This window comes from Myotis lucifugus, unplaced genomic scaffold, assembly GCF_000147115.1.
Source record: "Myotis lucifugus unplaced genomic scaffold, Myoluc2.0 scaffold_32, whole genome shotgun sequence".
NCBI classification, from domain to species: Eukaryota; Metazoa; Chordata; class Mammalia; order Chiroptera; family Vespertilionidae; genus Myotis; species Myotis lucifugus.
Genome location: NW_005871080.1, coordinates 4,565,496 through 4,579,223, shown reverse-complemented (window position 1 = coordinate 4,579,223; position 13,728 = coordinate 4,565,496). Strand labels below are relative to the sequence as shown.

Genomic DNA, 13,728 nt, shown 5'->3' with positions numbered 1-13,728 from the left:
CTTTTCCATGATTAATCTAGAGCACGTATTATGCCATATAGTTACAGATGTTTCTTATGGGCCTGAATCATGAGTTATCTGCAAACTGTGGAGGCAGTATGTGTAGGTGCTGCTGTAGATTCAAGAGAATCAGTACGCAGAACTGAACACCGAGCATGTGGGAGGTTGAAAAATAGAAAAGGGGGAAAAAAAAGATTATAGCTATAGAAGTTTTCCACCCCTTTAATAGCTCAGTAAGAACAGTGAAATGCACAGGTTTGAACTGGCGTTTACTTGAGCGTTTTGCTAGTGGCCAATGGGTGTGCCTGCATTTGGGGTATTTTTCTAGGGAGAGTAACTATGTCCTACCATCTCTGAAAACTATACTTAGTGGCTTTGATTCATGGAAATTTGTTCTGCTTGTTTTGTGGAGACAGACATATCCTGGCAGCTCCCCCACTTACTTCTATTGCAACGTTTGTGGCAAGAAGAAAATGTGTTCTTCCCTGTGGTCTTCTTAAAGCACAACCTGGAAGAAAGATGATACCCATTAGGTACACGCAAAAGAGGGAAGCTGAGTTTTAAATATAAGATTTAAACCAAATGTCATTACAGCACATTAAAGAACAGTTCAAATGCTTAAGCTGTGCTTAGTTTTGTTTTAGAAAACATTGCTTGAGACACATAAACATGAGGTTAAAAAAAACACTTTGTTAAAAAGGATTTTTGTCATTATGCTAGAATTTGTTGAAAGATAAAGAGAGTGTGTTATTTGCCCATTTTAGCAATACTCCCAGAAAACTGCATCGGTCATCCTGACACCGCAGATGCTCACAAGCAAGTCAGGTGAACACAGCCAGTTTTGCACATTAGGAAGGGGTACCAGAGCATGAGTCCTCGGGAGCGGCAGGAGCAGGGCCCCAACACTGAAGGTTCTTACTCCGAAACAAGCAGAGGTCCTTCGTGGCAGTGACCATGTGTTTGCCAAAAGATGGTGGGTGAACGGACATGCAGACAAACATCTTACATGGGTGCCTGGGTGAATGAATCTATTAACGCGTTTGCACAAGTACAATCACAGATATTAAACCTTGAAACATTTAAACTGCATAAGTCTATCAGAAGTAGGGTGTGGCATTTTAAAAGAAAGAAATGGCACACACCCCCCCCCCCCACACACACACACACACACACTTCTTACATTGGAGAAAAAAATACCAATCAGAAAGCCCAAGTCCTTTCCTCATGACACTACAATGATGATATTCTATGACATTAAGAAAAGAGTAAACAGCCAATCCATTTTTGCCATTTATATGCTGCTCTCCCTAAAAGAGCATATACAATGTTTTGGATAAATTTTATCAACTTTTTTTTGGGGGGGGGGGTGAGAGCCCGGTAGAAGGGGGCAAAGGGGGAAAATGGGGGACATCTATAATACTCTCAATAAAATAAATTTTTAAAAAAATTTTATCAACTTTCAAGTTGCTCTGCTTAAACAAGTAAACTTCAGTTTAAAAAAAAAAAACACCTCATTTTTTCAGCATATTTTATTCCCCGGTGATACCAATAAATGAGATTCTTCTATGCCATTAAATTTTATGGAAGTTTAATTCATTATTTATACTATGATTTAATGATACCTGCTTACATGCTAAACACTAAATTGGCAATATAAAATGAGTAAATATGATAGTTATGACATAGAAATTTTAAACAACTTCAAATTCTATTTAAGATCACCAGAGGTCAGAATGATCTAATTATCTACTTTCCCAAAAAGTTTGTATTAATAATTAAAAGGGGATGGAAAGTGAGAAATCAAAAGAGTATTCCAGAGAAACATTTTGACCAAAATAAAAATGTGCCACCAGTCATTTCAGTTAAACACTAATAATGCATTGATTAGGTCACTGAGAACAAAAGTAGCCTGAAACCAATGCTGTGAATATTTTTAAATTGTTATTAAAACTTTTCGTCATTGTACCTGCGTTTATTTCCAGCTTGACCCAATTTCTTTATTCCCTGAGCCATGAACATTTTCAAGGTGAACTACATTTTTGTCTACCTACTCTAGCACTTACAACTGCTGTGGTAGTTGAGTATTTTTTTTTTTTTACACTACAGATAAAGGAAAATCGCAATATGTCACTGATGTATTGAAAAAGATGTGCTAAGTAGAAATACATCATGTGGACTTTCTAAAAGTAATCCTAAATCACATTAGAAACCTACAATTAGCCCACATCCATGATGTCAATTGGGTTACCTATAATATTTAAATAAATTTCCAACCAAATACCAAGTAAAAATTTTAAATCAGAGGAATCGTTGTATTAATATATTCCACAGACACCTTACTGCTATTAGTTGTAGGAAGGTATAGTTTCAGTGACGATGGTTCTAACTGTTTTAATCCCACACACATGAGAAATTGATTCCACAGGTTAATGTGCATATGGCTTGATACTTTACACTTGCACCAATTACTGAAACTCTATTTTCTATTCGCCTATAAGCAATATTAGGAAAAGTAAGTTTGGCAGAGCAAACACCAGTGAGCTTACACACTAACTGCTTTAAGTTGGGGAAAGTAAAGTTGAGTAGGATTTCCCAATAGGTCATCAGAGGTTTACCTGGTATTTTCTGACTGACCCCTTTCCTTCTGCACCTCCACCCACCAACTCCAACACTTGCAGCTTCTATTTAAAAAGCAACTAATAACCCAGCAGGATAAAATAGGGCAGTACTGAGAAAAGTTAGTGTTACCTTCCAGCCCACTCACTCACTTTAATGATTCATCGGGGAAACCCCTGTTGTTAAAATATACCTGAAATCTCATTAAATAGTAAAAAAATAAGCATGAAAAGATTTCTGCTTTAAAACATGTCACCATTGGTTCCCCTAACAGAACCTATGAAGGGTGAATATGTAGTAAAAATACATTTTACTAAGAAAAAGTTTCCTCAAAGTATTACACTACATTCATTATCAATGTAGGGAAGGGGTGTCTATGAAATGGTTTGGGGGTTTTTAACTTTTAAAAATCAGGCACAGCAAATTCATGCTTACCCCTAAAACCTCAATGTGACCTCTGAAAACTGAAATATAATCTGGCATGAAATGTAGAGTAATAACCTTGCAATCCTAAAACTATAGGCACTGATAATATTCTAGCTGCATAATTAGAGAAAGTTTAGCTAGTAGTAAGGAATGAGTCAGATTCCTGAACACTAGTTTGAATTGAAGAAAATGCATCATTGAAACTAATCATTATTCCATTAACTGACTATAGGACATACAACCTAACATTCATCATATCTTGTATACTTTATGTACTTAAATAGCAATATTTAAAAAAATCTTGAGTTAATAAAGAAAAAGATGTAGTCCTCTAATAATTTATGCCCCCTCCACATACAGACACATGCTATGGATGTTCTAATTTCTTCAACTGAATTTTGTTTACTGTTGAGGTAATTAAAAGAACTGAGGATTTATGCAAGATTTGGTAAGAAGACTTATAAGCCATATTCATTGTGAGATCATATAAAACCATTTTAAAATATACTTTTCCAACTATAAGATTTGCAATGATATTTTAACACATGCTCTTTTCAAATTTACAGTCTGATATACATATATGGCTATTTAAATTTTCCTAACAAATATTTTCATTCTTTCTCAATTTGGAATTTAACTTTCTGCTTAAAAATATCAGTCACTTTTTCCATGACTTGAATTAATCCAAAGTCTTGGTTATGACTGTCAGCAACAAATGTAAAATCAACAAATAATTTGATATGCCTGAACTATGACATCATTCACTTGTTTTCAAATATGCATAATTTCCACAAATAACTACATGTGTATATATCACAATTTATTACCTTACATTTTTATAAAGTTACATTCCAGGTTATATAGCAAAATTATAACTATGAAAATTTTTGTGAGAAGTTTGCTGGTTTAATTTCAGGGACAAATAAAATGCTAACCTTCTTTCAAGTTTTCATTGCTATTAATTTCATGAAGAACTTCAAACTATAAAAGTAACAATGAATTAGTTCTACTGAATACTAAAAATGTTCTCAATCTGCTGACATTTTAAAACATGGCAGTATAGGTATGCATCGATAGAATGTTATACACCAGAAAATCATCTCATCACTCAATTGACCTACCCTAATTAGATTACCCTTTTAACTATATCTCCGTGCTACCACACAATCTGGTTCCTGTCACACCATTCTCCAGAAGCCAGCCACAAATAATCTTCCAAAATGCAAATCTGATCATAAAGTGACATGCTCAAACATCTTCAATGTCTCTCCACCATCTAAAGATAAAACCCAAGGCCCTACACAGTGCAGTTACAACCTTCCTTTTCTGGCCCCTTCTTTCCTTTCTCTACATTAGACCCTCTCATCCCCCTCCCACTTTAATTTCTCTTCCCTCACTTCTGCAGACTTGGCACCATAGCAACACCAAGTGTGAACTCATGTAGCTTTTTTTTAAATCTATTTCTATTGATTTCAGAGAGGAAGGGAGAGAGAGAAACATCAATAATGAGAGAGAATCATTGATTGGCTGTCTCCTACACGCCCCACACTGGGGATCGAGCCCCCAACTGGGGCATGTGCCCTGACCAGGAATCGAACTGTGACCTCCTGGTTCATAGGTTGATGCTCAACCACTGAGCCATGCCCAGCCAGGCTATGTTACACTTCTATGACTTCACATCTTTATCTCTTTTCAATCAGCCTTCTCTTCGTGTTCACTTAATGAACTTTTCTTAAAATTTCTGCTCATGAATCATCAATTCTATGAAGCCTTTCCCTGAACTTCTCTTAGCATGACTTCCTTTCTACTTTGTACAGTAGTATTAGACTTGCTTCACTCTATTTCCATGTCTTGCTTCCCCAAGGGACTGTGAAAATCTGGAGGATGGGGACCATGACATTATCTTCCGGGGGCTAGCCCATGATCTGTTTTTGTAGAGCTGAACGGAACATCAGAGGGAAATGGGAAGTTGATTCTGCCTTTAAAGTGGCATTGCTTTCACTTAGCGCAGGTCCGGAGCAATCAGGTGTCAGCCAGCACTACACTTGCTTCTAATGATTTCCCATTGTTCCTAAAGACGAAACTAAATCAAGCCATCAGCATATCTGAATACATTTTATTATATTCTCTTTCAAATAATGATTCTTTTTTTCTTACTGTTCACAGAAATCAGAATTTATTGGAAATAATGTTATGTAGATGTGTGCTTATCTTAACCTACTAACATAACAGAAGCAACGATGGTTAAGCAATTAAGAGAAACACTATGAGCAAAGCCAGTTTGATGGCCGAGAATATCTGAGATCCGTGAATTCTGAAAATCATATGCAGTTTTTTAATCTGTTTGATCTACCCTCGCTGTAGTTTAATACTAGAAGTGGAAGTAGGATGAGAAGCCAATTCCCTCACCATCAATCTGGAGTTCCCATTCCACATTTAGTAATTAGGCTGTTATTTAATGGGGAAGACAAAGACAGTTTTAAATACTTTCTGCCAACAATTATCCATTTTATAAAAGTTTGACAAGATGAAAAATGTATTTGCTTTCTTGAGATGGCATTTCTCCAAGGCTCCCACCTTCCTGAAAGGGGCTGCAAATCAGCTCAGTGGGAGAAAACTGGGTGACCCGACACACTGGGATACGGATCCCAAAGAGAGATCCAGTGTGTCATAGAATCACAGGTGGGGGGAACGCTGCTGCCACTGCTGTCCACCCACTATTCTGTAATAGAGGAAGAAGTGGAGTGAGATCGAGAGTCTTCTGACTCATTATTCCTATGTCTTCCCATTACTCTTCACTGCAGGACAGAAGTAAAAAGAGGCCTCCATTTTCTAGTCTTTGAAGTTTTTGGATTAAATATCAATGTTTAAGAATTATGAATACATAAATGATATCTATTGCAGCATCCTAATATATAAAAGCCCAGGGTTGTAACAACTGATCATGACTGAAGGCTGATCAACCCGGAAGTCCTTCAGTCAGCCCCAGTGCTGACTGCCCTGCTGCAGCCTGGCAACCCAGCACTGACTGCCCAGGGGGCTAAGACCCAGAGAGAGAGGCAGGGTCTGATCCAAAGCCTCAGTGGCAGCTGTTGATCAGTACTTGCCTCTCTCTTTTTCTCCCTCTTTCTTTGTGAGCTTCACCAGCAGCCAGGCCTTTCTTTCTCTCCAGCCTTGGCAGGGGCTGCTGTTCAGCCCCACCTCTCTGATCAGGCCTGGAGATAGGCCCAGAGATGCTGACTGGCATAGGAAGTGACCAATCAGAACCAAATGTGGGTGCTGTGAAGAACCAATGGCTGCCTAGGAGGTGGAGCTTCTGACGCTGACTGGCATAGACACGGACCAATCAGAACCAAATGTGTGTGCTGTGGGGAGCCAATGGCTACCTAGGAGGTGGAGCTTCTGATGCTGACTGGCATAGATACGGACCAATCAGAACCAAATCTGGGTGCTGTGGGGAGCCAATGGCTGCCTAGGAGGCAGAGCTTTTGACACTGACTGGCATAGAAACCAACCAACCAGAACCAAATCTGGGTGCTGTGGGGAGCCAATGGCTGCCTAGGAGGTGGAGCTTTTGACGCTGACTGGCATAGAAACCGACCAATCAGAACCAAATTGGCCAGCAGAGGAGGGCAGTTAGGGGCGAGATCCGGCCTGCAGGGGAGGGCCGTTGGGGGCAAGATCAGGCCTGCAGGAGAGGGCAGTTGGGGGCAACCAGGCTGGCAGGGGAGTGCAGTTAGGGGTGATCAGGCAGGCAGGCAGAGGCAGTTAGGGGCAATCAGGCAGGCAGGCAGGTGAGCAGTTAGGAGCCAGCGGTCCCAGATTACGAGAGCGATATCCTGTGGGATCGGGCCTAAACTGGCAGTTGGACATCCCCCAAGAGGTCCCCAATTAGAGAGGGTGCAGACTGGGCTGAGGGAACCCCTCCTCCGTGAACGAATTTCGTGCACCAGGCCTCTAGCATATTTATAAGCATGTGGAATATGAGTATCACTATAAGGTCATAAATACATGTATTACATAGTATCCTATATAATAAAAGCCTAATATGCAAATTGTCCCTTCGACTGGGAGCTCAACCAGTGAGTTCGACCCAGAACTGGGCCAGCTGGCCAGCCTCCTGTGGCCCCTCCCCCTGGCCAGCCCCACCCCGGCTGGTGGCAATGGCGGCAGGCAGCCAGGGGAAGGAAGATCCTGGCCAGCAGCCAGCAGTCACTAGGGACCCTACCCATGCACAAATTTTGTGCACTGGGCCTTTAGTATTTAATAATACTTCCCAATAGTTTGTAAATCCAGGACATCAGTGATATAAGTCACACAAAACTGAATACCATGTAGTTAGGGTGGAAAAACTCAAACTTTTGTCCTAATCTCTTGTGATTCCTTCCAGAATCCAGCATAATCATCCCTCTCCTGACCTCACAATCCTTATCCTTCATGCCTCCCCAGCTCTAAACTGACCTCTTTTTGACAGGATAAGAGGCCTTGAGTTCTGGGATGGAAGAAAGCCAATATCCAAGGTTCACGTGACAAGAAAGGTTTGCTCTGGAACATAGGTCAACTATATAGCTACATTACGTACGTAATTTACTACAGTCACCATCAAATAAAGCCCAAATCCACTTGATGTAATAATCTGTAGTACTTCTTTGTACTTACCACTTGTAGGCTATGTTTATATGAGTGATTACACAACATCTGCATCCTCCACTGGGTATTCAGTTCCAGGAGGAGAGGGACCAGGTCTGCTTGCTTACCACTACATCCCCAACACTTAGCGAACAGAAAGTGTTCAACAAATGTGAGCTGAGACAATAAACCATAAAACCCTTTAGCAACGGCATTGACAATTTCTTCCTAATTCATCCAAGATCTATATTATTATCAACCACAAACAATCACCTCTTACTACCATTAATTACTACTTATTCATGTTATCACCATCTAAATGTAACAGGTGGCATCTTATTGTATCTGAAATGCCACAACTCATCCTAAGGAAAACAGTTCCACTGACAGCGTTGCTGTGGGGTGTAGAAGCCATGTTTCATGCCATGGGCAGCTGTCTTCTCTGACTGCTGGTCTCTATAACAATATTTCACACAAGGATAGTCAAGTCTATGACCTGAAAGAATTCAACTGGTTCAATCATTAGACAGGCATTTTTTATTGGACAGGAGCATTTTCTTGCTACCCTGCATTGGCTTCTATGTCAAAATTTAACTCAGACTTGGTTTGTGCAAGGTGATTATAAATATACACACCAAATACATTGAAAATAAAATGATTAATTTTTTAAATATACTGGCACTAGTGAGTCTACTAACATCTTTTAAGAACTGAATCAGTATTAACTAAATAAAAAATTTTGGAGAAGTTTCCCTCTCCAAGTGGGAGGCACATACCACATTTTCTGTTAATTCTGAAACAGAAATAGCAGGGTTACTCTAACACACAAACATTCTCAACGTCCTATTTGAAGTACAGCAACCCAAGCAAACATGGGTGGCATTCCCTTGATGAGTTGAAATAAATGTCACCAAGTATAAAGTTCTGGATTTATTCACTTCCAGTGAAGAATGAAAAGGACGCAATCTCGCAACTCAATCTATTTATCAGTAAGGGAAAATCCACTTAAAAGAAATGCAAAATCCTAGTAGTTCAGGAAGCAAAAGAATATCAGTAAACACTTGGGAGAAGAGAGAAATTTCCATACAGGACTAAAGGCCTAGAAATAGATATCCCTAGTACCAAGGTTAGATGCCGTTAGTGTTTTTAATAATTCATTTTATATAAATGAAAGTCGCCCTGCAGTTACAGAGCTTTTAAATAGTATTAGGGAGTGTGAGATAAAGGCAGTATCAGAATCTGTTGTTTAAGATTAAAATCAATATAAACCATGTTTTAAAGATGTATATCAAAATATTTAGTGAGACTTCTCTCACCTCCAAAGTTCAACATGAACATAGTAATTTACTAGAAGTAGGATTAAAGTATACTTTCTTCTACTTATTTATTGCAGCAGCTCTTTTCTTAATTGCAGTACCTTTTTCAAGAATGCTGATCTGTCAATGGTCTTAAGGCATTTACTTATGGTTTAAGAAGCTGACAGTAGAAAAACTAGATAGAATCTAGAAATTTTAAGTGATAAAATGTAAAAAGCCTAGAAGCCCAGTTTAGATGGGTGCTAAGTAAAACAGATGTGGTAATGAGAGCTGTATCACTATTTTTAAATATCACAAGGGGCATATTATTAGCTACCCACTATGATAAGGAAAAGAGTCAGTCTGATAATAATAGACTGGGATTTTAAAATCCTGTAGACATTTGAGATGAAGACTGTTGAGTAAAGAAAAGGCATCCAGCGACAACAGCGTACAGTTTCTGGAAGGTCTATTATGCTCCCGTTTCTGCAGAGGAAGCACGGGCTTGCCCCTATCATCTGACACACACGTTTCCCCTGGATAAAAGATAAGGAGCGGTAGCTCAAAGTTTCCTGATTGGAGCAAGCACCATGACTTTTATCTATTTAGCGGCCTTGTCTGTCACTATTATCTCTCTATCAACCTGTTTTTCAAGGAGACATTCCAATGATATAAATATTTTGTCTAACGAAGCAGAGACCCTACAGTAAAGGATATTCATTACAAACTACCCAAAATCACACTTTGCATCCTCATCATCTCTTAAGGAAGTAATTTCATACTTGGCAAACGGTGTTCAAACAGAGTAAGGTTGTTCAGGAGTTAATTAATTCCCTCTTGCATCAGTATCCAGAATATATGTACCATGTTTGGGACCATAAGTCTCTCGACTGGGTTAATTAGCATTCACAGATAACAAACAGCCTGAATCTTTGTAGAGAAAGATAATAACTTAAACTCCCAAAACTAGGTACATAATATCCAGAATTTTATATAATAGCTGTTCAATTGATCTTAGTAGGATTGTAAAGGAATACGTTGCTTCCCCTTATCATTCCACTGGTTAAATGCTTCCTCGTGTCCCTTGCCCCATGTGGTTCTGAAACTTTACTTGCAAGAACTACATTTAAAATAAATCCCTTCACATTGTTCAGAGTAGATGCCTGCTTGGCGCAACGAGCTACCTCTCCCAGGAGCAACAGGTGATAAAATTTCAGCCATCAGCAGAGTAGATGAGAATAGTTTGCGAATTAAAAGGACCCTTTTCAAATTCTGAAAACACAGCCTGAAGGCTGCTCTCTCCTCTGCTAAAGCTTGAAACTGTGCATGTCCTTTGATGCAACAACACTACTTCTAGTAATTAACCCTGGAAATTGTCAAGAATCTTTATTGAAATATTTGCCCATAACTGAAAATCAAAATATCCAACAAAAAAGATCCCTTGTGATTAAAAGACTATGATCAAAAATCACAGTGAAGAATATTGATTGGGAAATGTTTCATATTGCATGAATGAATGAGATAAAAATATACAAAAACATGATGAAATGAATAAAGGTGAGAGTGCACATGCACACAGGTCCATGTAATCTTTGATGGTGGAATTATGAGTGATTCTGTTTTTCTCTTTGTGCTTCATTTCATTCTTCATGTTATCTTCATTGAATGTCTCAACTTGCAATTAAAAGAAACTATAAATTTTTCTTAACTTTAGGGAAGGAGGCCAAATTGTTTGAAATAAGCCAATTACTGAAGGCTTATTCCCCTCCAGGAGCTTGCAAATAGTTCTCAAATTATTCTAACTACTATTGCTATCAAGAAATTTATTAAAAAGCTAATCAGCAAGGGTTAAACTAATGGAGCTATAGCTACTTACAAACACTATAATTTGGTTTTGTAAGTAACTTTGTAAAAAGCATAAAATAAAATACTCAATTAATTTTAAAATGTACTTGAATTATTAAATAATTACAAACAGATCAAGGTCTTTATTCATATACCAGATGCTCAATGCACGAAAATCGTGCAAGAGTAAGCCTTCCTTCCCCCAGCCGCCGGCACCTGGCTTCCCTCTGACACCCAGGACCGGGGCTTCCCTCACAGCCCGGCTTCATCCAGAAGGTCGTCCTTAAGGACATCCAGTCTAATTAGCATATTACATTTTTATTATTATAGATAAGAAATCTGGAGTTGTACTTTCACCGAGTGTTTTAGAAACTAAAATACTATTCTGGTACTTAGAGTTTTGAATAGGAACATGGGAAAACCTAGTGCAAACCAAAAGTTTTAAAGTTCAAGTAAAATGTCAAGATTAATTTGTGCCTTTAATAATTAGGTATGGCTCTTGAAATAAGAGAAAATATTTAATTAAAGTGAATAAAATTGAAGAGAACTCCCAGTTTCACACTTAATTTCCTAAGTGTCTGTATTAAGAAAGCAGGAAAATGTTATTGCATAATCATCCATATGTGTTACACATGTTAAAAAAAATAAAGGAAGAAAGAAAAGGACTGATTGGATATTCAACTAATAGAAACACAGTCTTGCAATTTTAAAAGACTGCCTTCTCTTATAACCACTCAGATTTTCCCTACATTTATGTACATGCAATAGGTGAATGAATACTCAATAAATATTAACCCAGTGGCAACTCAGGCTCGGTAGTGAAATATTTTTAAAATGGAACCTCCAGATTCTAATACTTTTCACCATTTAAACACCATGTTTCATTTTCAAGTAATAAAAACTAACTCTATTATTCCTGGTATTATTTTCTAACATAACCATTTCATTTTTAAAATCACCTACACTGAAAAACTTAACTTACAAATCTAGAAAAAACAACCTACCACTAAAAGTATACAGAAAACACAAAAATAGTCATGAAAATGTGAACTCTGTAAATACAAACATTAGAGACTAGCTTATCATGTCATCTCTTTTAAACAATGCACCTATCAACATATAACGTAATGTATTTTAAAATTTGCGTGAAGTTGGTATGAAAAGGAAACTCTAATCTTCAGAAAGCGCCCTGTAGCATTTCTTAACTTTATTACCACTTTGTTGACTCTCCCAGAGCGGATCACCTCCAACATTAGCCCTCTGACCTTATGAGAAAGTGACAAAATTTACGGTGAGAAAAAAATGAGTTTTTATGGGTTTCCAAAAAGGAATTCTTATGACACTAAAAGCCATATAATAATATTGATTTGATAACCAACTTTTTTACTGCCAAATCACAGACTTAACATTTCTAGAGAAATATCCAAGTGAATTTGCAGTAAAACACAATGAAAGAGAAGCTTGAGCTCATGATAAACAGTCTATGATCTCTTTGCAAACTTTAAATATACATATAAAATGATTTTTAAAATCAGATCTTTAAAGTTTTCCATATCCCAATTTTTTACCCAATTTTTACTGACTGACCCTCCTCCCAACGTTGATCAAAAGTCAGTTATTAGATCAAAAGTCAGTTATTAGCTCCCACCTTTCTGAAAATCTATTTTCCATGCCTGTTTCTAGTTTCCTTCTGTTTTAAAGGCAAATATCCACTGTACAAAAAAATAATCATTATTTTCTTGTAAAGTCATCCTCAAAAATCAATTAGAATATTCAAAATATTCCATTCTCACTAATGAAAATAAGTTGCTTGCTGAAATGACACTCTTCCATTTCACTGCCCTAAAAATTAAGCTGGCATGGATAATAAAAGTGTTTTCTTACTGGATATGCTTGGCATTCAAATATTTTTAAAACAAATACTAATCCACAATTAGATTTCACAGTGCAATCTATAGAAAATAGAATTTGTTTTTATTTTTCTGAGAGCAATATAGTTTGATATTAACGTCAGAAAAGTTATAACAACGACATCGCTTGCATAAACCTATAAACAAACACGCAGATGCATGTTTATTATCCTTTTTAGTCTGATTTTGACCATTCATTTAGTAAATATTTCTTGTGCCTACTATGTGCCCATGGTTGTTCCAGGTGCTTGCAGATAAATCAGGCAACAAAACAAATGTCCCTGTTACCGCAGGAATGTCTTTCAATTGGAGTAAAAAAGACAATCATCGAGTAACTGTACATCAGATGATGGCAGGTGCTATAAAAAACAATAACACGGGGTAATGGAGAATAAGGGTCGCTGAGAACTGGGATTGGGGAAGGGCGGTATTTTCGTTAGGGTTATCAGAGAACACCTAGCTGATGATAGGACATCTACACAAAAACCAGAGGAAGTGAGGGAGTGGGCAATGCAGATCTGGATCTAAACCTTCCAGGCAGGAGGCAGAGCAAGACCCGGAGATGGAACACGCTTTGGCACGTGCAGAGAGTAGGAAGGTCTTTGCGACTGCACAGCCTAAACAAATGCGCTTTATTCAACAAGCATTTATTGAATGATTACATTCTAAAAGTTATGCTGAGTGTTTTGTGATATGAAGATGACCCACATATAGTTTCTGGCCTCGGGCCTGGATAAAATTACAATACAGAGTGATAAATGTTATAAAACATTTGAGCTGGGTCTCAAAGAGCGACCAATAGCGAGTTCTACTTCAGAGAGATGAGCCCGGAGTCCAGGAAGGACAGAGAGCCAAAATTCCAACTACAAAGGCGAGCTGAAGAGATGTGCGGAGACTCTTGGCTCACTCAGCAATCAGTCAACCCTCTTCTCCTTTTGCTTTCTTGCAGAATTCAGGCTCACATACTTTATTTCCCAGGTGTGGGGGAGGGAGGCGTGGCCCGAAGC

General features: G+C 38.1%; 1 protein-coding gene across 2 annotated transcripts in view; it reads right to left on the bottom strand.

Moving 5' to 3' along the window:
- The window catches only part of GTDC1 (glycosyltransferase like domain containing 1), a 292,170-nt gene that overhangs the window by 250,828 nt on the left and 27,614 nt on the right, over positions 1 to 13,728 (bottom strand). For both annotated transcript variants that reach the window (XM_023752434.1, XM_023752433.1), the window contains one exon: positions 444 to 508. Coding sequence is in view for 1 of the 2 variants with exons in the window: in XM_023752433.1 (XP_023608201.1) it covers positions 444 to 508 (65 nt within the window). In the remaining variant the exon portion in view is untranslated. The remainder of the gene's footprint in view (positions 1 to 443; positions 509 to 13,728) is intronic.